This window comes from Saimiri boliviensis, chromosome 19 (assembly GCF_048565385.1).
Source record: "Saimiri boliviensis isolate mSaiBol1 chromosome 19, mSaiBol1.pri, whole genome shotgun sequence".
Lineage (NCBI taxonomy): Eukaryota > Metazoa > Chordata > Mammalia > Primates > Cebidae > Saimiri > Saimiri boliviensis.
The window spans coordinates 25,421,623-25,446,062 of NC_133467.1; the positions used below are offsets into that span (position 1 = coordinate 25,421,623).

The window sequence follows — 24,440 nt, forward strand, 5'->3', positions numbered from 1 at the left end:
CACCTGAAAAGATATTTAAAGGTTATGGAAAATCATATTGGATATATTATTTGAAAATATTCTGTTTAACAATAATTTCTCCCCATGATTTTTTCTTTTCTTTTTTTTGAGACATAGTTTCACTTTGTCGCTGAGGTTGGAGTGCAGTGGCACGATCTCAGCTCACTGCAACCTCCCCCTCCCAGGTTCAAGCAGTTCTCATGCCTCAGCCTCCCAAGTAGCTGGGGTGACAGGCGCACACCACCATGCTCAGCTATTTTTGTTGTTGTATTTTTAGTAGAGACAGGGTTTCACCATGTTGGCCAGGCTGCTCTTGAATTCCTGGCCTCAAGTGATCCGCCTGCCTCAGCCTTCCAAAGTGCTGGGATTTACAGGTGTGAGCCGTCGCTCCCAGCCAGTTTCTCCATGATTCTTGACTTTTAGGTCACTCCATTGAACAAAAACAGATGCCCATCGTGAAGGCTGCAGTGAGCCAAGATTGCATCACTGTACTCCACCCTGAGCAAGAGAGGGAGACTCTGTCTCAAAGAAAAGAAAAGAAAAGAAACAGTTGCCCATCAAAAGGAAATGAATTTTGCTGAAAGTAGCACAGTTTTCCCAGAGAAGGTAACATTTGAGCTGAGCCTTGAAAGATGAGTAAAAGGTTGGTTGTCAAGCTGAAAAATTTCATAGTAAGAGGAGTTGAACACAGGGTCATTGTGAGCAGCTGCCTGGCCCTCCCAGAAGGCTGGCAGCCCCTTTCAGGTGAACCCCCAGTCTGCTCTTTGTTCAGGCACTGGTAGGATCCTGCCCCAGCAGGGGCTAGGCCTGAGTCACGTGCAGGGCAGGGGCCTCGTTACAGCCTGGGGCTTGACCCATGAGAAAGACCTGTGAGAAAACATCCCAATTCCACTCATTCCTGCCTATACCAGGGCTAGCCACGTGGGGACAGCAGGGACGGTGAAGAGCATGTTTGGGTATGTGATGCTTTGTGGTGGCTGCCTTTTAGGAAATCACAAGTAACTTTCTCCTGATGACTAGTTGGGCACTGGATCGCTCAGCAGGGCACAGCTGGAAGGAATCAGAAATTACGGTATGAACACCTGTATTTTGGAGGCACAAACCAGGGGTGGAGGAACTTCCCTGAGGCCCCACACTTTAGGTGATAGCACTGGTGTAGGCTCCCATAAAAATGTTCTCTCAAGTCTCTTCCAACTCATAGGTTCTTGGAAATGTAAGGGGCAGAATTCATTCATTTTATGGCATTAATGACCACTCATCCATCAGTACTTCTCTCAATTATCCGAGCAATGATGTAATTACTGAGTCCTAATGATGCCTGCAACTGGGCTTCCTGCAGCCCTGCAGCAGTAGAAACAAAGGAACTAGAAACCATGGTGTTCACCCTGGAGCAACCTGTAATCTAGTTGCTTAGGAAAGAACCCTTTTGACACAAGGAGAGTTACAAAAACAATGAATGCAGTTGACATTGGAATGGGCTGGAGCTCTGGGAGAAAGAATCCTTAGGGGAAGATGAAAGCTGAGAAAGGCCTGGAGACCATCAATGGAGAGAAAGGGAAAGGGCAGTATTACAGGAAAACTCCAGAGCGCCTTCCCATGAACAGACAGATGAGTGTGTGCTCCCTCCTGAACTCACAGGCTCACTGGCTCAGCTCACAGCAGGGCTCAATTTCCAGGCTTTGTAGGTGATATGGTTCCTTCTCCATCCAGGATAGCTCCAGTGAATGAGGGACAGAGGCAAGATTCTAGCTCCATTCTCGCTTTGATGTGTCCTTCCTTGTTCCTTTCTCCTTTGCTGGTCATTCTGGTCTGTTTGGGAACTGGGTTCGTTGTCTTTGGCCAACTAACCTCCATCCCTGCCAGGGGGACTAAGCGTGCTACCGAGTGCCCAGGCCCGCAGCTCCCACATCCATACATAGGAGCAAACCACTCGGATCTCTAAATGGCCCAGAGCAGCTTATGGTTTCGTTCCAGATGGAGCAAAAGCACTGCTAAGAACGTGCAGATGCTGCCCGAGACCCCCACCATGCCAGCCCCTAGCCCTAAAGCAGGCTGGTACCTCACACTGCTTTCAGAATGTTCCAAGACACTGGGCGTGAGGCCTTCCAGGCAGGCACTAGCACCTACAGAGCTAGTCCTCAGAAAACAACTGGAGATGGAGAAAGCGGGGCTGGAAAGAGACTAAGAAATTCCAGGACTGTCCTCACTTGCATATTCGAAATGAAGCAGAGCTTCAGGCAGCCGTGTTAGGTATGATGTCCCCGTGAGAGTACACATTAACATGGCAAAATTTGAGGGATGAACATAACATGGCCGCGCAGTGTCAAAGTCGTGGCTCACTTGGGTGTTTCTGTGACAGAAGAGACAGCGTGGCACCAGTATTCCCTGTTGGGTTCTGTGTCTACAGCAGAGAGCTTTGGGGCTGCCCTCCGTCGCGGAGCAGGCTTTCTGCAAATGCTCAGGTGGGGCTGGATATATATTTGTAGAATCTTCCAGACTCATCCATCTCAAAAGGTGGTGGTCCCCAAAGAGCAGTGGTGTAAGTCAGAAGCTGGGGGACCGTGTGACAAGGCAGACCCCTGGGCAGGCCTTCAGAGAGTCTGCTGCAGCTGCTCTGGAACCGCCGCTAAGGACTTGGCTTCTGCTGTGAAAAAAGAAAGCCCTCTCTCTCGAACTACCTTTTTCTGCCTCAACCACCTTTTTTCTGTCCTTTAAAAATTTTCAAATTGCTCTGCACCTGTAGTGTTCATAAGTACTCTGTCATGCAACCCGGCTAGCTCAAGCCAGAGACAACCAGAAAAGCTCAATCTGTGGCTGTCCACTAGGCCACTTCCCTCAACCGTGGCCCCTTATTCCTGTATTCGGGTGGGAGCCAACACAGCCCCAGGCACCGGCAGTGCCGACGGGGGCGTGTATTCCCGGAGCTCCACACAGCAGCGTCCCATTCTCCAGGGGAAGGGAAAATTCAGTGCTCTCCACGCGCTGGGTATGTGTGCCAGGAAAGCCCTGAAAATTTTGCTCACAGGGCTCGAAATGAAAGCAGCTGTTAATTCTGAGAGTGGCAGGTTTGACGACATTCGGAGTCCCCCTGTGTGAGAACAGAGAGACCCCTCGTGCTTCCTCCCTGCTGTCTGAGGAAGGGGGAGGAGGCTGGGGGTGGGGAGGCCCAGCCTCGCAGGGTTGCATCTCTCTGGGGCTTCCCGAGGGAGGCAGCGCCGGCCCTCCCTGTCTTGCCACCGTCGCCGTGCGCGTGTGCTGGGCCAGTAGAGCGAGGCCCGATCCTGGCCACCGTGCCCACCACCTCAGGCCGGCCCCAGGCCGGGCCCTCTCCCTGCCCCTCGCGGGGACCGTGGTGTCGTGCTCCTTTGATATCTAAAAACCAGACCCTCAGCCCCCAGCGCCCGAGGCCGGCGCTGATCCACGCCGCCCCTGAGAACTCCCAGCCCCAGCCTCTCAGCGCGGGGTCTGGGGGCGGGTGCGGTTCGGGGGCAAGGGACCGCAAGTGGGGGCGGGCGGCGGCGTGTGAGCAGCTCGGATGGGAGATCACGCGCGATAACCGGGGCCCTGGATGCCAGCGCTCGACAGGAAACCTCGAGCGAGGAGCCACCTGGGGGCCGGCGGGGCGGGGCTGCTGCTCGCGTAACCGCACGAGCGCCACCACGGCTGGCGGGCACCCGGCGCTGGGAGCCCACCCTGGCTGCACCGGGCGGGAGGGCCGGAGGTCCCTTCGAAGGCCCAGCCTCCTCTCCTCCTGCGGAGGGTGTCCTTCACGGGTGTGGTTTGTGACTTTGGGGCGGCGGTCCGGGCCTCCTGGGCTTTGGCGTGGTGGGAGAGCTGCCCAGCCCGCAGTGCACCCAGCGTGGCTTTGACCCGGGCGGGACCCGAACCCGAGCCGGACGCAGGGCGGCCAGGGCGGAGGAGTGGCGTGAGCGCGGCTCGTCAGGCTCAGACTCCTCTCTTTAAAATTCCAGCGAAATGTTCATCTATAGAGTATCGGTGATGGTTTTAAAATCCAAGTGTCATTTCCTCTCCCAGCCTCCGAGAAGCTCGGTGCAGTGGGCAGTGGCTCGGCGGGGCGTCCTCCTGTGCCTTGCGCCCCGGGGGGGCCGCCTGCAGCGGGAGGAGCCGAGCGCGGTCACCAAGGGGCGGAGGTTTGGCCCTGGCTCCGGGAGCCTCCAGCGGAGGCACTCGGGCTAGCGGATGGATGCACAGGTTTCGGCTGGGGGAGGTGCGGCGGCCGCAGGGGGTCTGAGGAGGGGCCTTCAACAGGGGCGGGCAGGACGGTTCCCAGAGGGAGGGCGACCAGCGAGGGCAGTAGGTGCCCTCCTGGCTCCCCTCCGCCCCGGGGCCGGCAGTGCGTTCCCCAGGCAGCCTGAGCTCCCGAGCCCTGAGGGTCTCCTGTTTGCTGTTGCAATAGGACTGACTCAAGGCATCAGGATCGGAAAACCGCGTTCATCTCACCTGGCTGCTGGTGAAAGCATCTTGTCCCTCTTGTTAGATAACAATAACAATAGTGATCATGTTATTTACCAGCAGTAGCTGGTGTTCTGTGTTCATATATAAGTGTAATCATATTCACCAAATACCATTATCGTGAAAGTTTATAGCGGAGGTCCTTCCAAACCCCGGCAAGTTATCACCAGCAGTGTACTGAGGCCGGGGGCGCAAAGCGCTCGGCTAGCTGGCAGCCTCTATGCCTCCACTCTGTATCCTCCAGAATCTTGCACAGGTCTCCTTTGATTTAAGGGTTCATGTTATTTGTTTTGGTTTTGGTTGTTCATTTTTTTTTTTTTTTTTTTTTTTTTTTTTGAGACGGAGTTTCGCTCTTGTTACCCAGGCTGGAGTGCAATGGCACGATCTCGGCTCACCGCAACCTCCGCCTCCTGGGTTCAGGCAATTCTCCTGCCTCAGCCTCCTAAGTAGCTGGGATTACAGGCACACGCCACCATGCCCAGCTAATTTTTTGTATTTTTAGTAGAGACGGGGTTTCACCATGTTGACCAGGATGGTCTCGATCTCTTGACCTCGTGATCCACCCGCCTCAGCCTCCCAAAGTGCTGGGATTACAAGCTTGAGCCACCGCGCCCGGCCTGTTGTTCATTATTATAAATATTATATACCATCATAGTTAGAGTTTCAAACACAACAAGGTGTAAGGTGGAAAATAAGTAGAATTCACCCAGCCTCCTTCTCCGCCGGCTCCTCTGCAGCAGTAACCGCCGATGACATTTGTGTGTTTGTAGCCCTCCAGATAGACAAATATTTTTAACCTGTTTTTTCTTGTGGTAAAATATATATAACATGAAATTTTTATTTTTAAATGTAATTCAGTGTCATGAAATGCATTCACAATATTGTACAATCACCACCACTATCCATTTCCAGAACATTCTCACCATCCCAAACAGAAACTCCATCCAGATATATGTTTATGTATATGTACATATATATGCAGCCTATATGGTGTTTTTTTCATACACAAATATCTAGAGTGGCTTTTTTTTTTTTTTTTTTTTTTTTTTTTTTTTTAAGGCAAGGTCTCACTTTTTTGCCCAGGCTGGAGGGAGTGAAGGGTGCGATCACAGCACTGCAGCCTCTCGGGCTCAGGCAATCCTCCCACCTAAACCTCCTGAGGAGCTGGGGCTACAGGTGTGTGCCACCACACTCAGCTAATTTTGTTATTGTTATTTGCAGAGACAGGTCTTGCTATGTCTTGAACTCCTGAGCTCAAGCAATCCTCCAGCTTCAGCCTCCCAAAGTACTAGGATTACAGGCATGAGTCACTGTGCCTGGCCACCTTTTTAAAAACCTATCTTTAAGATCTTTCATGGTAGCACATTAAGAACTGTCTGTTTTGTCGTTACTTTTTTTTAATGGTTGTATATGAATACATCAGAATTTATCAGGTTCCCAGTTGATGGCCATTTACATTATTTTCTCTGTTTGCTGTGAGAGTTTATCCTCAGAATAAATTCTCAGAGAAATGGCAAGATTCTGCCTGGAATTTTGACCTAGGGGGTTTGCTCAAAAGTAGGTTTTTTTGAAATGGTGCTAATTTTCAAGAGCAAAACTCGAGGGCAGTATGCTGTGTGAGAAAGAACAAAGGCTCAAAAGACCTGGCCTCTTGTCCTGGCTCTGACACAGGAGCTGCGTGACTGCGGGAGAGTCCCTTCACCTCCCAGACCTTTCGTCTCTTTATCTGCAAAGTGGAGCAAATAAGATCTGCCCAGCTTACCTTACTCAGTTGTTAGGATCAAATGGAATAAAAAATATGAAAGGGTTTTGTAAACTGAAAGTGTGGAGCGAATGTTTGGTGTGACCATAATTGTTATAGCGTCAGTCCCTGGAGTCAGCCAGAGAAAGCTACATGTCCAAGCTGGCATCAAGAGGTAAGAATGTGTCTTTCTCTCTATCTATGATATACACACACACACACACTGCTCTCTATGTGTATATGTACACATGCAGACATATATGTTTGTATTCTATTTAGGTGTGTATATACACATATGTACACGTGTGTGTGTGTGTGTGTGTGTGTGCAGCTTATACTCTATGTGCCTGGCATATAGCTGTCTGCTAATGTGAAAGACTTGTCTGCTGACCTTAGGGGGCTGTTGGTGGAACGAGTGGAGGGAACTGAAACGTGTAACCTGCTCGCCAAAGGAGGTCACTTCCCTGTCATTGTTTACTCCCAGATCGTGGCTGCAGGCATCGTCCCCTCCGTCCCCTCCCTCGTGTTTCCTTAGCACCCTGTGCCCCTCTCTCGTGGGATGAGCTATTTGCTTGCCCACCTCTCTGCTTGGCTGGGAGGCTACATCTGTGTCTGTCACCTCCACCCTCACTGCCCAGCTCAGTGGGTGGCATCTTCTCTCAGTAAGGATGGCTACCACGTGACTTCTCCTGAGGCGTCTCTCCTTGGCTTGCAGGTGGCCATTTTCCCCTGTGTTTACATTATCTTCACGGTGTCTTCTCCTGGCACATAACTGTGTCCTAATCTCATCTTTTTTTTTTTTTTTTTTTTTTTTTTTTTTTTTTTTTTTTTTGAGATGGAGTCTTGCTCTCTCAGTCAGGCTGGGGTGCAATGGCATGATCTTGGCTCACTGCAACCTCTGCCTCCCGGGTTCAAGTGAGTCTCCTGCCTCAGACTCCCAAGTACAGGAGCCTGTCACCATGCCTAGCTAATATTTTTGTATTTTTAGTAGAAATGGGGTTTTGCCAAGTTGGCCAGGCTGGTCTCAAACTCCTGGCCTCAGGTGATCCGCCCACCTCTGCCTCCCAAAGTGCTGGGATTACAAGAGTAAGCCACTGTGCCTGACTAAGATGGGGTTTTACCATGTTGGTCTTGAACTCCTGACCTCAGGTGATCTACATACCGCGGCCTCCCAAAGTGCTGGAATTACAGGTATGAGCCACCTCGCCCAGCCTAATCTCATCTTGTAAGGACATGAGTCACATTGGATTAGGGCCCATGCCAATGGTCTCATTTTAACTTAGTGACCTCTTTCAAGACCTTTCTCCAAATACAGTCACATTCTGAGGTGTTGGGAGTTTGGATTTCAACATAAGAATTTCAAGGGCAAAATTTAGCCTGTAACAGAAGTTGAGGCTTAGTGATTATTGTGTGTTAATGGATGAAGAAGGAGCAAAAGAGTGGATGGGTTTGACCCCTTCAGGACAAACAACCACTTTCTGGGTGGTTTATGGGTCAAGAGTAGGAAGAGCTTGTTGTGGGGGTCAGGGGAAGAAAAGATAAAGATGACTACATTTGGCTGAATGCAGACAGGTAATGGAGGCTGGCAGCATGGCCTGGATTTTAGAGCTGATTTGAAGCCTGTCCTGGAGCTTGCTAGGGCATCTCCAAGGTAGCCCAGGGGCCCAAGGCAACTGTGAAACTTGCCTTGTTCCAATCGGCTTTAAGTTTTTATTTGAAGTGTTACTGCCATATTTAAAATAAAAAGATAATGTGTCCTTGTCAAAAGAGAAAACCCTGCTGCTGTTCTCCATCTCATTCAGAGTAAAAGCCACGGGCTGAGGAGTTCTACCTGATACCCCCACCTGCTTGTAACCCTCTCTCCTGGTCTCCTAGAACTTCCCCTCATTCAGGCCACCCTGGTCACACCCCTCCTTGCAGTTCAGAGATGCCTGGCAAGGGTCCACTATCACCGCTGCTCCTCTGCCCAGAGTGCCCTCCCCCACAGATCCGCACAGCTGAAGCTGCCTCTGACCACCTGTGAAAAACAGGAGGCATCTCTTTGTCACTTCATACTTTCATTTCCTCGGCTAGCATTGAGACTGAGTGTGTCTTTTTATATGTTTGTAAGTAATTTATTTTTCTTTTTCTGAGAATTGCCTATTTATATCTTTTGCTGACTTATCTCTTGGACTGTTAGTCTTAGCTTTCATTTTTAAAAGTATTATTTTATTTATTTAGTTATTTTTCAAGACAGGATCTCACTCGATCACCCAGGCTGGAGTGCAGTGACACAGTCAGGGCCCACTGCAGTTTCAACCTCCTGAACTCAAGTAATCCTCCCACCTCAGCCTCCTAAGTAGCTGGGACTAAAGCGTGCACCATCATGCCCAGCTAATAGTTTGTTTTTTTTAGAGACAGAATCTTGCTATGTTGCCCAGGCTGGTCTCTAACTCCTGGGCTCAAGCAATCCTGCTAGCTTGGCCTCCCCAAGTTAAGATTACAGGCCTGAGCCACTGCACCCAGCCCATTTTTCGAGCTATTATTGATTGAATTCCAAACCTGTAAAAAGCTTTAGAAATGAAGCTATTTATCTCAGAATTATTAACAGTGATGAAAAGTTGGAAACAAATCACCACCAATGGGGAATGGTTATGTAGATAGTGGAAAGCTTATTTGGAAACCATTAAAAAGAATATTTATTAGTAAAATGACAAAGTAACATGAAATATGAATATATGAAATAACTTGAATATTAGATTATAACATAATACTAAATGAAAAAAACAATTCTTCAGGGAATTTTTTTTTCTTTTTTTTTTTGAGACAGTCTTTCTCTGTCACCCAAGCTGGAGTGCAATGATGCAATCTTGGCTCACGGCAACCTCCGCCTCCCAAGTTCAAGCAATTCTCCTGCCTCTGTTTCCCAAGTAGCTGAGATTACAGGCGTGTACCACCACACCCAGCTAATTTTTGTATTTTTAGTAGAGACTGGGTTTCACCATGTTGGCCAGGCTGGTCTCAAACTCCTGACCTCAGATGATCCGTCTGCCTCAGCCTCCCAAAGTGCTTGGATCACAGGCATGAACCACCGTGCCCAGCGGGAAATATTTTGATGTAAAATGATTGTAATTTATAGATAACGAAGACTTTGGATGGCCATCTGCCATTCAATTAATATTAATAACGCCTGTGTATGAAAGTGATATTATGGGCAATTTTGATTTTTTGCCTACTTTTCTGCACTTTTACATTAAGTTGACTTGAAAAGAAAAAGAAAAATGATCACAAGGGTCAGGCGTGGTGGCCCATGCCTGTAATCCCAGCACTTTGGAAGGCTGGGGCGGGTTGATTACCTGAGGTCAGGAGTTTGAGACCAGCCTGGCCAACATGGTGAAACCCCATCTCTACAAAAAATAGCTAGGCCTGGTGGTGGCTGCCTGTAATCCCAGCTACTTGGGAGACTGAGGCAGGAGAATTGCTTGAACCCGGGAGATGGAGGTTGCAGTGAATGAGCCAAGATCATGCCATTATACTCCAGCCTGAGCAATAGAGCGAGATTCTGTCAAAAAAAAAAAAAAAAAAAAAAAGGAAAGAAGAAAGAAAGAATGAATCACAAAGTATTGCTCAAAACATAACTTTAATGGAAATAAAAATACAAGAAGGAAAACATTTGCTCGTATCGTTGCTACCCCTAAGAAACCACACAGCCCTCTTCTTCCCTCTTCCACTGGAACCCTTGTCTATGGGAATACATAATTTGTAGGTAGTTTTAAACAAACTATCCAGTTTTACAGTGAAACATGAATATTTGAAATCCAACTCTGAGGAGAGAATTGAAGAGGCTGTGAAAAGTTTTATTTATTTATGAGAAGAAGTCTCACTCTGTCACCCAGGCTGGAGTGTAGTGGCGCAATCTCGGCTCACTGCAACCACCGCCTCCTGGATTCAAGTGATTCTCTTGCCTCAGCCTCTAGAGAAGCTTGGGTTGTAGGTGCCTGCCATCACACCAGGCGAATTTTTTTCTTTTCTTTTTCTTTTCTTTTTTTTTTTTAGAGACAGGGTTTCGCCATGTTGGTCAGGCTGGTCTTGAACATCTGACCTCAAGTGATCCACTCCCTCTCAGCCTCCCAAAGTGCTGGAATTACAGGTGTGAGCCACCACGCCTGGCCTTCAGGTGAATTTTTTTGAATTTTTAGTAGAGATGGGTTTCACCATGTTGGCCAGGCTGGTAGCAGATTAAAGAGGGTAGTAAAACATTCTATGGTGCCACTAAATAAGCTGGAGTTGTTCTGTAGGTCAGGGTGATTGAGGTACCTTCAGTGGGTCATTGCTGTGAGAGCTGGGCAGTGTGAGTCCTGGCCTCACATTTGGTAGCAGGTCCTCTGTATTTGTCAACCCCCTAGGCCTCACAGCCCTCAAAAAAAAAAAAAAAAAGCTAATTGTAGAGTCAAGAATATCACCTGCTCTAATAATTCAATCCTTGGAGAAGGAAGGACTCCACAGCCTGGTGGGGACCCCTCTCCCCGGCTCTGAGGATCAGCAGGTCATTCAGGGGCAGTACCACGTGGCGGTTAAGGCCTGGACTGTGGATCCAGATGGGCCTGGGTTCAACCCTGGCTCTAGATGTTAGGCATGTTATTAATCTCTCTGAGCCTCAGTTTTCCTAGCTGTGAAATCGGTCACTGTGAAGACTGAATGAGAAAACTCATATATGTGGTTCCTGGCTCAGAATAAATCTTCAGCCAGTGGGTATAGCTATTACCCTGTGTCTACCCTATACCTTTTCTGATGCAGTGAAAGTTAGTTATCAATGAAAGGGAGCAGCCTGCTGAGGGGGTGGTCTGGGTGCCTCGATGCTGTGGTCAGTGAGTTGGCATCACACCCAGCACCCTGCCCAACACAAGCACCCCCCTCCCCGCAGCTGCTGCCACTGCCTTCCTAAGACCAGTGACTTCCTGTTTTCTAAGTTCTTACCCTGTAGTGTCTTCACCTTGTGCCTGAGCCTGGGGGTGGAGCTGGGCAGCAGCAGGACTCAGGGCTCAAGGTTGGGGGCTCGAAGGAAGGGCGGGAGTCGGAAGCTGGCCACTCCTACCTGGATCAGGAGCTACTGTGATTGATGTTGATTCCATTAGTGCCCACCCACTGAGTGCTTACCAGGTACCAAGCCCTTCCCATTCGAGTGCCACACACCCTGGGAGGCCGCTGTGATTACTCAGTGATCACACAGTAGCAAAGCCAGGACTTGGATGGCGGTTGTCTGCCTTCGTAGGATTTATTCTAACCTGCTGTGCTTCCTATTAAAGTGGAACAAGCTGGAAGGGGGTGAAGTTTGAAAGGTTGCCCTATAGAAATTGGAGGATCTGTGTGATTTGTGCTTCTGAAGGCAGAACTAAGTTCAAATTAGAGCTGAAAGTTAGAGCTCTCCACCAGTGGTTGGTGGGTGCTGAGCCTCCTGTCACCCAAGATATTCAAGCAGAAGCCAGAAGTGCCTACCAAAGAGGAAATTCCTGAAGAGCTGAGCAGCTCTCTGTATGAGAGGAATCCCAGAGGCACTGGGGCAAAGTAGAGAGAGAAGGGACTTTGCATCGGATGCACTCAGAAAATTTCTAGCTGTGTGACCTGTCGGAGCCGCAGTTTCATGATCTGCCAAATAGAACTGATAATAATTCTGCCCATATTGTACAAGGTTGTTCTGAGGATTAAGCCAGATCACGCTCTTGCAGAGTTCTCTAAACTGTGTGCTTTGTGCATGTGTCACATGGCTATCGTTTTGTGACGTGGGGAGTTTTCAGTCTGCACGCTACTGAGCTCCTACTGTGTGCCAGGCACTTTGTACATATCCATTATCTGTTTTTATCTTCACACACCCCTGAAGAGTGGGTATCCCTATCCTACGCTGGGGAACCTGGTCAGGTTCTGTCCCCAGCCCTGGCATGGCATGATCGGGTGGGAGGTGGGAAGGCCGTCCCCTGCTGCCACTGCCTGTCCCCACGGAACCTCTCAGCATGAGCCACTGTCTGCGGCACCCCACACACTTTACCTCATTGCTCTGTACCCATGAAGTCAGTCTTGTCAAAGCCCTTTTGCAGATAGGAGAACCGAAGCTCAGAGAGGTTAAGAGAGCTGCTCCAAAACAAGCCAATAAAGGGGCAGATTCCACATTTGAGTCTCCGAGTCTTTCCAACTCGAAGGCTTGTATTCTTTGCTGCTCTTCTCTAACCGTGTGACATGCTGGTGCAGAGGGGAAATGGGCCAGTGACACTGTAAGGCACGATCTGTGCTTGCCAGAGCCCCTGGTGGGGGAGTACTTGAAGTGAGCCATTTACAAGCTGCTGTGACTGTCAAAACTGGACAAAAGGGCAAGGGCCGTGAATTCAGAGATAGGTGGAAACTCTGGGTCCCATGCCCACAGGTCAGGTGCGTCAAAGGCAGAAGGCTAAGGAGAAGTACCTGGAGCCAGGAGACCCAGGAGTTCCTTTCCAGCTTTGCCACTAACCTGCAGGTGTCCTTGGTGAAGTTGCTTCATTCCTCTGATCTCAGTTTATCCACCTGTGAATTGGGCCCAATAATAGCCTCCTGTTTGTCTCCCGGCACTCATAGGAATCAAACTCCATCAGACACAGGAAGTCACTTTAAAAGCAGAAACTGGGGTTCAAATATGAAGAATCCTTATTAGTTGGATGTGAGGGAGTCCGACAACAGGATTTGCTGGAGGAGGAGGATGGCTGGAGGGGAAGAGGCCACCAGTGTGTATCTGCAGCCTCAGGATATGGCAGGACCGGGTTGATTAAGGCCTGATCCCTGTTACCAGAAGTTCACAGTCTAGCTCAGAAACAAACAACACAATTCAAATAAATCTCACCCAGAGAAACCAAGTTCTATAAGGACAGGTGCACCTCCTCCAGGGTGCCCTCTGGAGCCCCAGAATCTTCCTGTTAATGGTCAGTGCCATGAGACTTCCTGAACTCAAGGCTTTTATGGAGATGACAAAAGGCTATATAGGGATGGCGAGGCTCACTGTCACTAATTAGACTCATAATACTTAGATACAATGACCCATATGCTTAGATACTCTGTGATCATCTCTGGCTGCCCCCGAGCCTCTGGGTGTCTCACTTGGCCTATTCTTGGTATCCTGCTACAGGGCAGGCAGGCTCCAGCTTATTGTGCATGGGCTCACAGTAGAAATCATGGCAATAGCAATAGGTGGCATAACGGAACACGTACTCTTAAAGGGTCCTTCACCCCATAATCATTATTTGATTTGATTCTCACCTCATAAGAAGTATCGTATTTGGCCAGGCACGGTGGCTCACACCTGTAATCCCAGCACTTTGGGAGGCCGAGGTGGGTAGATCACTTGAGGTTAGGAGTCCAAGACCAGCCTGGCCAACATGGCAAAACCCCATCTCTACTAAAAATACAAAAATTAGCTGAGTGTGGTGGTGGGTGCCTGTAATCTCAACTACTCAGGAGGCTGAGGCAGGAGAATCGCTTGAACCCAGGAGGCAGAGGTTGCAGTGAGCTGAGATTGCACCAGTGCACCCTGCCTGGGTGACGGAAAAAAAAGTATTTAATACTCACCTCCATCTAGTGAGACAGATAGTATTGTTACCCCCATTTTACAGATGAGAAAACCAAGGCTTAGGGAAGTTCCACCATACAGTTCAGACGTACAGTATGTAAAAAGGATCAAAGCTTTAACTTTGTTTCTTCTGTTTGACAGAAATTTACATTTACATTTATTGTAGGCCACAGCTGTATCTACAAAAGGCCAGGCTTCCCTCACGTGCTGTAGCCCCTGTAATGATTTAGCTCTGAATCTCGATCCATTCATGGCAACGCAATGAAGTCCCCATGCCCAGGTTCCACCCCGGGCCACTTAAGCCAGAGCCTCAGGGCAGAGGGCAGTGGATTAAGAGTCTGTGTGAGAACCCTCTGTCAGTCTCTGGGGCTCCTTTCAAATGCTGAGTTTGTCCTGGGTGCTGTGAATCTGGGGCAGGGATCAGGAACATGAAATAAAACAGCTTCCCCAGTTGTACAGGAAAGTAGCTACCATATAATGCCCTGAAACCTCCGAGGAAGCGGCTGTTGGTCCCTTCGGGATGGAATTGGTAGGAATATGAAGAAGGTGCAGGAGCAGACACAGGGAGGAAGCCCGGACCAAGGAGAGAGGAGTGATGTGGTGCCTTTGAGCTGGTAACCTGCAGAATCTGCAGTCCAGGAAGCCCCTACCCCTTATGTGTGGCCTCCAGAGCTAAGCCTTAAGCCCCGTGAGCGTAGGGACTCGGAAGACTCGACCCAAATATCAGACATCGTTTTCTTTTGATTCTCATCATAACCCTTAAGGTAGATATGATTACCCTCCATTTTACAGATGAAGAAACTAAGGCCCAGAGAGGGAAGTCAGTTGTCCAAGACCACACAGCTAGTAAGTGGCAGGGGAAGAACTCAAACCCACCTGTACCCAATCCAGAGTTCGTTCCATTTCAGTAGTTCTGGGTACAGAGCAGATGCCCAATGAATAGTTAATCAATTGCATAACTGAATCAGGTCCTGTATCCCTGCATGGAGCTTTCTGGGCCATGACCGTTGTCCTCAGGCCCATCTCTCCTGGCACAGGCACAGTGGGACTGAGGAGAGGGAGGGGCCTACACAGGGAATTACGTTGCGGTCTGTATCCTGTCCTCCCAGCCACATACAGCACACTTGTCATCAGTCATAACACTATGCTGAAGGAAGAAGGAAGGAAGGAGGGAGGGAGGGAAAGAGGGAAAGAGGGAACTCGTTTATATTACTTACCTCAGGGAGGTGCCCAATCCCCCTGCCCTGGTACTGTGCTGAGTCTGCATAACACAAATCCCCTGCCCCGGTACTGTGCTGAGTCTGCATAACACAAATCCCCCTGCCCCGGTACTGTGCTGAGTCTGCACAACACAAAGAAGTATTTTATTTGTGGTAAATTTACTGCCCAGTAATTTTTCTGTTCTGATTTTCTGCGACAAGCAGCTGAGTGATTTTTCTCCTGGCTTATTTTCTGAGTCTCAGCCAGTCCCATAAATCGCCACTGTTAGCTCCTCTGCAGTCCTAACAGCAAAAAGTCACCCCAGCTTTGGTAGCCTTCATGGGGACTGGCCTGTCCCCTAGAGGCCTTTAGATGCTCCCTAGGTCAGTGAGGGCTGCTGGCACTGCCTTGGGGCCAGAGGGCAGGCACACCTGGGCTAGGCCCAGCATCTTCGCCATCGCTGAAGCCCAGCTCTGGAAAATTCCATGATAGGGAGTGACTGTGCCCTGAGCTCTGATGCCGGGGCTGGACCATTGGTCTCGAGTGCTCACAGGCTGAACGGAGGGCATCTGAGTCCCATAAGTCACGTTTGTAGAGTGCTTTGAGGGATACGGGCTCTTGAACCAACATCCTCTCATGTTTTCCTCTGGGGCTCAGGTGGTGGGACAGTCTGATTTCAGCAGGTGTTGAGTGGAGGGGTAGAGTGCAGACCTGGGAGAGGACCTGGCTCAAAAGGCAAAGGGGTAGAAGAACTGGATGTGTTCAAGGAAGAATGGGGTGTGAAAGGCAGGAGCAGGAGAGACAGGGTGGCACCAAGGTGTGGCCTTCTCCAGCCTGGACAGGTGGCGGCAGAGCCTAGCACGCTGGACAAGGAGTTTGACCTCCCATCCGAGTGCCTGGGTTATCAGTGGTCTCTGGTCAGAGTCTGTGGGGAGTTTGCAGAGATCAGCTGCCTGGGGCAAGGGGGGTCCTGAATTAGGGTTGAAGTCAAAAACTTGGGGATGGAGGGACTCAGGGTGGTGGGGGTGCGGGTGCGGGTGCTGGGGCTGCCTTTGAATCTTCTGCTTCCATGACCATGACTCAGGGAGGCCAAAACGTTGCTGGTGGCGCGGGGGGTGGGAGGGGGGGTAGGCAGGGCTGGCCCAGGGGCAGGAAGGAGACAAGAGCTGCCAGGGATCAGTCCTGCACGGCCTCTCACTGTGTGCTCTGAACCTGAAGCCTCGGTGCCTCGGTGTCCGAGTGTGGGTGGCAGGAGGATCTGACGAATATTACATTTAATGCAGTGTCTGAAGAAATGTTAGTTTTCACCCTGTTCAACAGGGGAGGCAGCTGACAGAGGGTACATCACCTGCCCCAAATCACACAGCGAGCAAGAATGACAGCACTCCCACATATGGCCTCCCCTCCCTCTGCCCTAATCTGTGTCGGAAGGCCACCAGAGGGCGCCCCAGTCTCGGGAGACAGGCACTGGAGGGGCTGGCCTGGGACCTCTGCTCTAGTTACCAGGCCGGGGATGGAGTGCGATGCATGCCGTGCCCTGTTTTACAGGTTGAGTAGCTGCATGTTTACCTAGTAGGACGTACGTTCTAGGCTAAAATCCGGGTCTGCTCATTCACAGTGCAGAGATGTTTCAAATAAAAACTTTTTTTTTTTTTTTTTTGAGACAGTCTCACTCTGTCACCCAGGCTGGAGTGTAGTGGTGCAATCTTGGCTCACTGCAACCTCCGCCTCCCAGGTTCCAGCGATTCTCCTGACTCGGCTCCATAGTGGCTGGGATTATAGGTGTGTGCCACCACACATGGCTAATTTTCGTATTTTTTAGTAGAGATGGGGTTTCATCATGTTTGCCAGGCTGGACTGGAACTCCTGACCTGAAGTGAGTTCAGGTGCCTCAGCCTCCCAAAATGCTGGGATTACAGGGATGAGCCACTTCGTCCAGCCTAAAAATGCACACTTTTATTTAACCAGAGTATTTACTGTACCTTGTGTTCTCCAGCCCACTGTACTCCAATGGCGGGGCCACCAAACATGCATGACTACAGCCTGACAAAGGTTAATATGGCACTAGGAGTTCGGGACCCCTTGGAAATTTGCAGTGGGAGAGGCTAACACAGAAGGGACCTTGGAGCTGCAGTTTGTAGGATGCATCAAATGTTACTCAACAGTAGGGTTTCAGGGAGAGAAATGGAGGGACTATGAAGAGGGAACAGTGTGTGCAAGGCAAATAGTCCCGAAGAGCAGGGCATGTGCCAGGAATGGGGCGTGTATAGTAGGAGCAGGGGAGACAAGAGAAGGCAGAGGCCATGGAGCTGGGACTGGGGGGCAGGGAGATGCTCGCCTAGGTGGGGAGGGGCACCAAAGGTACCTCTGTCTGTTGCCCACAAGACCCTTCAGGGCACAGGGATGGGAAGCTGAGCACCACACCCCACTGCCCTGGGTGAGAGAGTACCTGGTACTGAGGAGGCGGGGAGTGGGGAGAGTTAGCCCAGATTCACCCTGTCCTAGTTACTGTTAGATATTGAAATGGTCTCATTTCACCAGCATTTGACCTATTGTCTCCCTGTGGGAGAGCGGCACACGTCTCGGGCCAGGAGTTCCATTCATCCAGACGTGAACATCTTCCCGAGGCTTCCAGAGTTCTTGGTTCACACAGGGGCTAACATGGCTGTGCTTCCATGTCCCAGAGGCAGGAGCTCTGTGCGCAGACGACAGCCTCAACTTCCCACTTTGTTCCCACTCCTCCCATTGCCCAAGGTTCTTTGGCCCTGCAGCAGCCACATCTGCCATTAGTGCCAATGGCTTTTCCAGGAGCTGGTTGAGGTGGGAGGGAAGGAGGGGGTGGTGATCAGGTTGGGGTGGGAGGGAAGGAGGGCGTGGTGATCAGGCTGAGGCATGGGGATTGGATCTGGTCCCTGTGTCATAATTTCTTTGGCCACAGTCAGTCCTAGTGCCACCCTGGAGTGATGGGGTTGTGTTCTGGTCCCCCTGGGCCTTGCTGACTGGCTTTATCTCTTGACACAGAGGCACAGAGCTTCGGCCTGCTGGATCCCAAACTCTGCTACCTGCTGGATGGAATCCTCTTCATCTATGGTGTCATTGTTACTGCCCTGTTCCTGAGAGTGAAGGTGGGTACCACTGGGCTTTGGGAGGAGGGCATGGGGTCCCCAACTTGATGGATATTCAGAGGGTCCTTGGTCTTGGAAAGTTTCAAGCTTGGGTGGTGCCGGGAGCTTGATATCCAGGAGCAAAGCAGGGACCAGCCAAGTGTGTGCCTTGAATGGGCTGAGGAGGAAGTGGGGGTGTCTGGCTGAGATGAACAGGGTGGGAGGGAGAGCCTGGTGCTAGGCACCTCCATGATGAACCATACACATGTGTGCACATCCGAGTGTCTCGGAGAAGGCGATACTGCTGGAGACAAAGGGGCTTACACTCAGGCAGAGATCCTGCTGTCTACGTGTGAATGAAGGCCATGCTAGCCTTTCTCCTGAAAAGGTTCTTTACTCATCTGTACTTGGGAGAGTGGGCCAGAGCATGGGTTTTCACTTGGTGCCTCGAAGACCTTGGATTTCTTGGTGGGGCTGGTCATGGTGTGGGCAGAGGGTGGAAGAATTTAAGAGTAAAGGGGAGGATCTAGTCCCAGTCATCCATTCGGTGCTCCCCAACCCATTTCTTCCCTATTTTGGACTTTGGCATAAGAGTTTATTTGAAACCAAATCTTACTTTTTTTAAGTTTGAAAACGCTGCCCTAGGTGATTTCTAAGGTTGTATCCAATGCTCTGGATCTGTAAGACCTTGCGGTTTCTCCTGGCTGGGGCGGCATGAACTGAAGCAAGAGTGAGGCTGTGTAAGCTTCCAGCAGATGCTCAGGACACTAAGCGAGTCCGAGGGTTCCTGGGCACCGGCGCAGCCGGGCGATGGCAGAGGGCTGGGCGAGTGATGCACGTACCGGGGGTCAAGATAGGAGGTCGGACCTTGAGCAGCCGCCATCCACCCTGATTGTCCTCGGAGTTCCTGGAGGAAGGGACCCCAGAAAATACTCCACGTCCCCAGAGAGCACAAAGAACCTTACACCTCTGTGCACGCGCGAGGGCGCTAGCCCGGGAAGAATAAACTCCAGCGGGTCCCGGGCCAGCGTGATGGATGCACATGTCACAGGCAGGAGGAAAAAGGACAGCTGGGCTCAGAAAAAGGGGCTGCCACGCCCCAGCCCCTGCAAGGGCTCAGCCCCAGGAGGCAGGGCACGCATTGCTAGTTGCCAAGGAGCGGAGTAGGGCTGTCCCTCGGGTTGCCGCGCGCCCTCGCGGAGCAGTAACGCGCTTTGCTCTCTGTGTCGCAGTTCAGCAGGAGCGCAGACGCCCCCGTGTACCAGCAGGGCCAGAACCAACTCTATAACGTAAGTCAGCCTTGCCGCAGACCCTCCCGGAAAGGAAGGTCAGGACCCTTCTCGGACCTAGGGAACACACCCGCCAGAGTCCCGGGTTTAGGTCTGGTCCCCAGCTGTCACCTCTGACCCGACTGCAACTTGTTTAACCTCAGTTTTCTAACCTGTAAAACAGGGGTGGTAATTGTACCTGTCTCAAAGGGTGCCATAAGGATAACATGCTTTAGTAGCTTGATGAATGGAAGGAGCTTAGTACAGTGCCTGCCACTAGTGAGCCCCCAAGCCATCAGCAATTTGCAAAAGCTAGGGGGGGGGGGTGGAGAAGGAATGTGTTAGAATCTTCCCAGCGGGGGGGAAAGCAATGTTAATGGGACTGCAGTGGAACTGACCACCACCTCTGAGCCCCAGCTTCTCTACTTGCTCACAGGAATGTTGTTCCTTATCCTGTTGGACTGACCAGCATATAGTACTTGGTGACCTTTGGGGATCCCACCCACTGTCATGGTAGTGCGTGTTCTCTGAGATGTGATGATGGTCTCCAGATGAACCTGTTACCACTCCCTCCCCAGCTAGGGCCCCTCTTTTTGTGAGCCATTCCAGAGAGGGAAACCACACTCCCCAGTCCAACTGGCCCCATCCTTCTGAGGCTCCTCTGTCCTGTGTCTGACTGAAACTTCCTTGTCTCTTTTAGGAGCTCAACCTAGGACGAAGAGAGGAGTACGATATTTTGGACAAGAGACGGGGCCGGGACCCTGAGATGGGGGGAAAGCAGGTAAGGGTTCCTCTATCTTCCTGTGTGTTCCTGCATGTGTGGCAGGGCTCAGCCCAGGCTGCAGGACAGGACTTCTCAGCCCCAGCTCACTCTGCAACCAGGCTTGACCCTCAAAGTGTGGGCCCAGGACAAGAGAAGAGGTGGAGACCCACTTACCACATCCTCTTTCTTCCTCCTTGGCTCCATTCTGCATCTCAAGGGGCCTCACCCCTGGATGTGGCACCTCCACCCCCCCCACTATGATTAAGCTCCACCCACTCCTTGGCCATCCTGAGATGCACACTTGGTGGCACCATGTGCCCCAGGACAGACCTGGTGAAGAGGTCCACACAGGAAGGGCACAAGACCCCTGGACAAGTCCTGGGTACCCTTCTGGAGTATTGCTGGAGTGTGGTCCCTGGAGCTCTGATCTCTTGGCTTTGTAGACTCTGTACCCTGTGGGTAGGGGAGCAGCTGGATGAGACCACAGTAGCATCCTCTTCGTTTTTTCCACTTCATTCTGATTTCCTTCCTTCCTTCCTTCCTGCATCCCTCCCTCCCTCTCTCCCTTCCTCTTTCTGTTTGTTGTATATTGACAAATTGTAGATCTATATACTTATTGTTATGATTTTTGAATATGTGAAATTATTAAACTAACATATTTATCACTTCAAATATGTAACTTTTTGTGATGAGAACATTAGCCATTTACTCTTAGAGATATTAAAATGTACAGTACTCAAGTATTAGCTATATTCAGCGTGCCATGCTATCGATCTAAAAATAAATTTACTCTTCCTGTTTAGTTGAGGCTTTGTACCCTGTGACTATCATCCTCCCAATCCCCTCATTTCCCCGCCTCTGGTAAACATCATGCTACTTATCCATGCTTCTGTGAGTTAAACTGTTTTAGATTCCACATACAGGTGAGGACATGCAGCGTTTGGCTTTCTGTGCCTGGCTTATTTCACTTCGCATGATGGTCTCTGGTTCCATTCATGTCAGAGCAAATGACAGAATTTCTTCCTTTTTAAAAGCTGAATAGTATTGCATTGTGCATACCTTCCACAGTCCTCTTTATCTTAGGTTGATTCCATAACTTGGTTATTGTTAAAACTGCTGCAGTCAACATGGGAGTATAGACATCTCTTCAACAAACAGACTTCAGATCTTTTGGGTAAATACCCGGGAGTGGGACTGTTGGGTCATATGGTAGTTCTATTTTTAGTTTTTTGAGGAGCCTCAATACAGCTTTTCATGATGCTGGTATTCATTAACATTCCCATCAACAGTGTGCTACGGTTTTTTCTCTCCATCCTTGCTAATAATCGTTGTCTTTTGTCTTTTTGGTAATAGCCATCCTAATAGGTGTGAGGTGATCTCATTGTGGTTTTACCTTTTTTTTTTTTTTTTTTGAGACAGAATTTCACTCTCATTTCCCAGGCTGGAGTGCAATGGCACAATCTCAGCTTACTGCAACCTCCACTTCCTGGGTTCAAGGGATCATCCTGCCTCAGCCTCCTGAGTAGCTGGGATTACAGGCATGTGCCACCATGCCTGGCTAATTTTGTATTTTTAGTAGAGACAGGGTTTCTCCATGTTGATCAGTCTGGTCTCGAACTCCTGACCTCAGGTGATCCACCTGCCTCTGCTTCCGTAAGTGCTGGGATTACAGGTGTGAGCCACCAGGCCAGCAAGTGGTTTTACTTTTTATCTCCCTGTCAGTGAGATTAAGCATTGTTTTCATGTATCTCTTAGCCATTTATGTCTTCTTTTGAGAAATGTCTATTCACCTCTGATTTATTATAGAATTTTTACAGTTTCAGGTCTTGTGTTTAAGTCTGTAATCCATTTTGAGTTGGTTTTTGTATATGATGTGAGATAAGGTCCAATTTCATTCTTTTGCATGTGGATATCCAGTTTTTCCAACACCATTTACTGAAGAGACCATTCACTTTCCATTGCATATTCTTGGCACCTTTTGCTAATTGGCTGGCTGGGACCTAGGGTACTATATTGAATAGAAGTAGTGAGCATGGGCATCTTTTTCTTGTTTCAGATCTTAGAAGAAAAGGAGGAAAGGCTTCAGCTTTTGCCTGCTGAGTGTGGTGTTAACTGTGGATTGCTCAGATGTGGACTTTAGTGTGTGGAGGCACATTCCTTCTATATCTAATTTGTTGAGAGAGTTTTTAGCATGAAAGGATGTTAAGTTTTGTCAAATGCTTTTCCTGCATCTAGTGAAATGATCATGATGCTTTTTCTTCATTCTGTTAATGTGGTGTATCATGTTTATTGATTTCATTTGCTGAACCATCCTTGCATCCCAGAGATCAATCCCACTTGATCACAATGAATGATGTAAAGTGTTAAATTTGGCTTGTTAGCATCCTCTTAAGAGCAGGGCTCAGGACCAAGGCCAGGGTTGTCCTGGTGTAAGGGCAGTGCTGCCTGATGCTGCCAGTGGTCACGCCTGTCCATCCAGGCCTGTCCATGCTGAGCCCTTGCTGGTTGTGCTGTTGCTAGAGTGAATAGAGAGGCTGTAGATTTCCTTGACCACTCCTCACCCCACCGTCCAAGTTTATCTTGCCTCCTCTCGTCTCGTCTGGACTAGGAGGGTGTGGGGAGGACCTTACTAGCAGTGGCTGGCCCTGCTCCACGTGATGGTATGCGGCAGCTTTTGTCTTCCGCTGGAAGTCCCGCTTGCCAGCTGGTGATGTATGTGGGGGTCTGTCTGCAAGGGGATGGATAATCTACGGGCGTCCCCATGGCCTGCTCTGGGCAACGCTGGGGTTGGGTGTAATGGAGTATGAGCCATGTAGTGCAGTCGGGCCCCAACAGTGGCCTAGGCAAGGCTGGGGTAGCACGAGGAGGAGAGAGAAAGATAGCAGAGCCCCAGGGGGTTGTGGTCGGTGAGGGAGGGCAGGATGGGGCTTGCTGTACTTTCATGGCTTGGGTTTGTGTTTCTCTCCCTCTAACATCTTCCCCTTCTTTTTTCTAGCAGAGAAGGAAGAACCCTCAGGAAGGGCTGTACAATGTAAGTAGAGGAGATGTCACATTTGACTTTGGAAAGTTGGAGGAAGGGCTGGAGGAGGGGTCTGGAGGAAGGGTCTGGAGGAGGGGGTTGGAGGAGGGGGTTGGAGGGAGGGTCTGGAGGAGGGGGTTGGAGGAGGGGGTTGGAGGGAGGGTCTGGAGGAGGGGGTTGGAGGGTCTGGAGGAGGGGGTTGGAGGGAGGGTCTGGAGGAGGGGGTTGGAGGGAGGGTCTGGAGGAGGGGGTTGGAGGGTCTGGAGGAGGGGGTTGGAGGGAGGGTCTGGAGGAGGGGGTTGGAGGAGGGGGTCTGGAGGAAGGACTGGAGGAGGGGGTTGGAGGAAGGGTCTGGAAGAAGGACTCCAGAGGAGGGGCTGGAGGAAGGGCTGGAGGAGGGCTCCCGAGGAAGGCGTTGCTCCACACTCCGTGGTCTTTGTCTGTCCAGATTGTCCCTTCCTGGGGGGAGTAATGTCTCGCTTTCTTGCGGCCTGCAGCAGCATCTGCTTCTAGAAAGGCTCCTTAGCTAAGAAGTGCCAGGTGATCTCCCTCCCCAACCCCTGCTGCTGGAGTTCCCAGGTCAATCAGCCTGGAGTGTAGCAGGACACAGCAAGGTCAAGCTGGGCAAGAACAAGGGGTTGGTCCCTTGGAGGGTCTCCTGTCCTGGGTGCTGAAGTCTTGAGTGTCCCGCTTATTAGAAGGTCAACCTCACCCTCCTGGGTGTGACCCTGATTGTTGACCTGGGTTGTCTTGCAGGGGACCCTTGCAGCCTCCCGTGAGGAGGGAGGGTTGATCCACAGCTGGTGGGTTTGGCTGTGTAAAGAGACAACTTGCTCAGATAAATGATGCTGGGGCTCCAGGTGAGCCCTGGTTTTGTCCGGTCTCTGTGTCTTTGTCTAGAACTCCACATCCTATCTTTCTGAGCCTAACCCGAGCTCCTCAGCTCAGTGCAGAGGGCTGGCAGCTCAGAGACTCCAAAGGGCTAAGGACGAGGTGGGTGGACTGGAGCTGGTTGTGGGCAGAGAAGTTTGTGTGCATAAGGTTTGGAGCCTTGATTCTGGGAGCCCTCCCTCCCTGCCACTGCTGCCAACTTGAGGATCAAGAGTTTCCTCTTGTAGGGGAGCCTGCTGCTTTCTGCATTAGTTGGTGAAAATCAGTGCCCATGCTCTCTTCTTCCTCAGGCACTGCAGAAAGATAAGATGGCAGAGGCCTACAGTGAGATCGGGATGAAAGGGGAGGTGAGTGCTGTTGTATCTTAATTCCCAAGGGAGTTCCTCATGGTCCTCCAGACACTCCTGCTGCAGG

General features: G+C 50.4%; 1 protein-coding gene across 2 annotated transcripts in view; it reads left to right on the plus strand.

Moving 5' to 3' along the window:
- Positions 1-24,440, plus strand: part of CD247 (CD247 molecule) — a 96,589-nt gene that overhangs the window by 57,406 nt on the left and 14,743 nt on the right. Inside the window, exons 2-6 of one of the 2 annotated variants that reach the window (XM_010338691.3) lie at positions 18,003-18,106; positions 19,318-19,374; positions 20,054-20,134; positions 23,115-23,147; positions 24,317-24,373. In XM_010338691.3, coding sequence (XP_010336993.1) covers positions 18,003-18,106; positions 19,318-19,374; positions 20,054-20,134; positions 23,115-23,147; positions 24,317-24,373 — 332 coding nt within the window. Of the gene's footprint in view, positions 1-18,002; positions 18,107-19,317; positions 19,375-20,053; positions 20,135-23,111; positions 23,148-24,316; positions 24,374-24,440 lie in introns of both variants that reach the window. The other variant, XM_010338690.3, reaches the window with a different exon arrangement.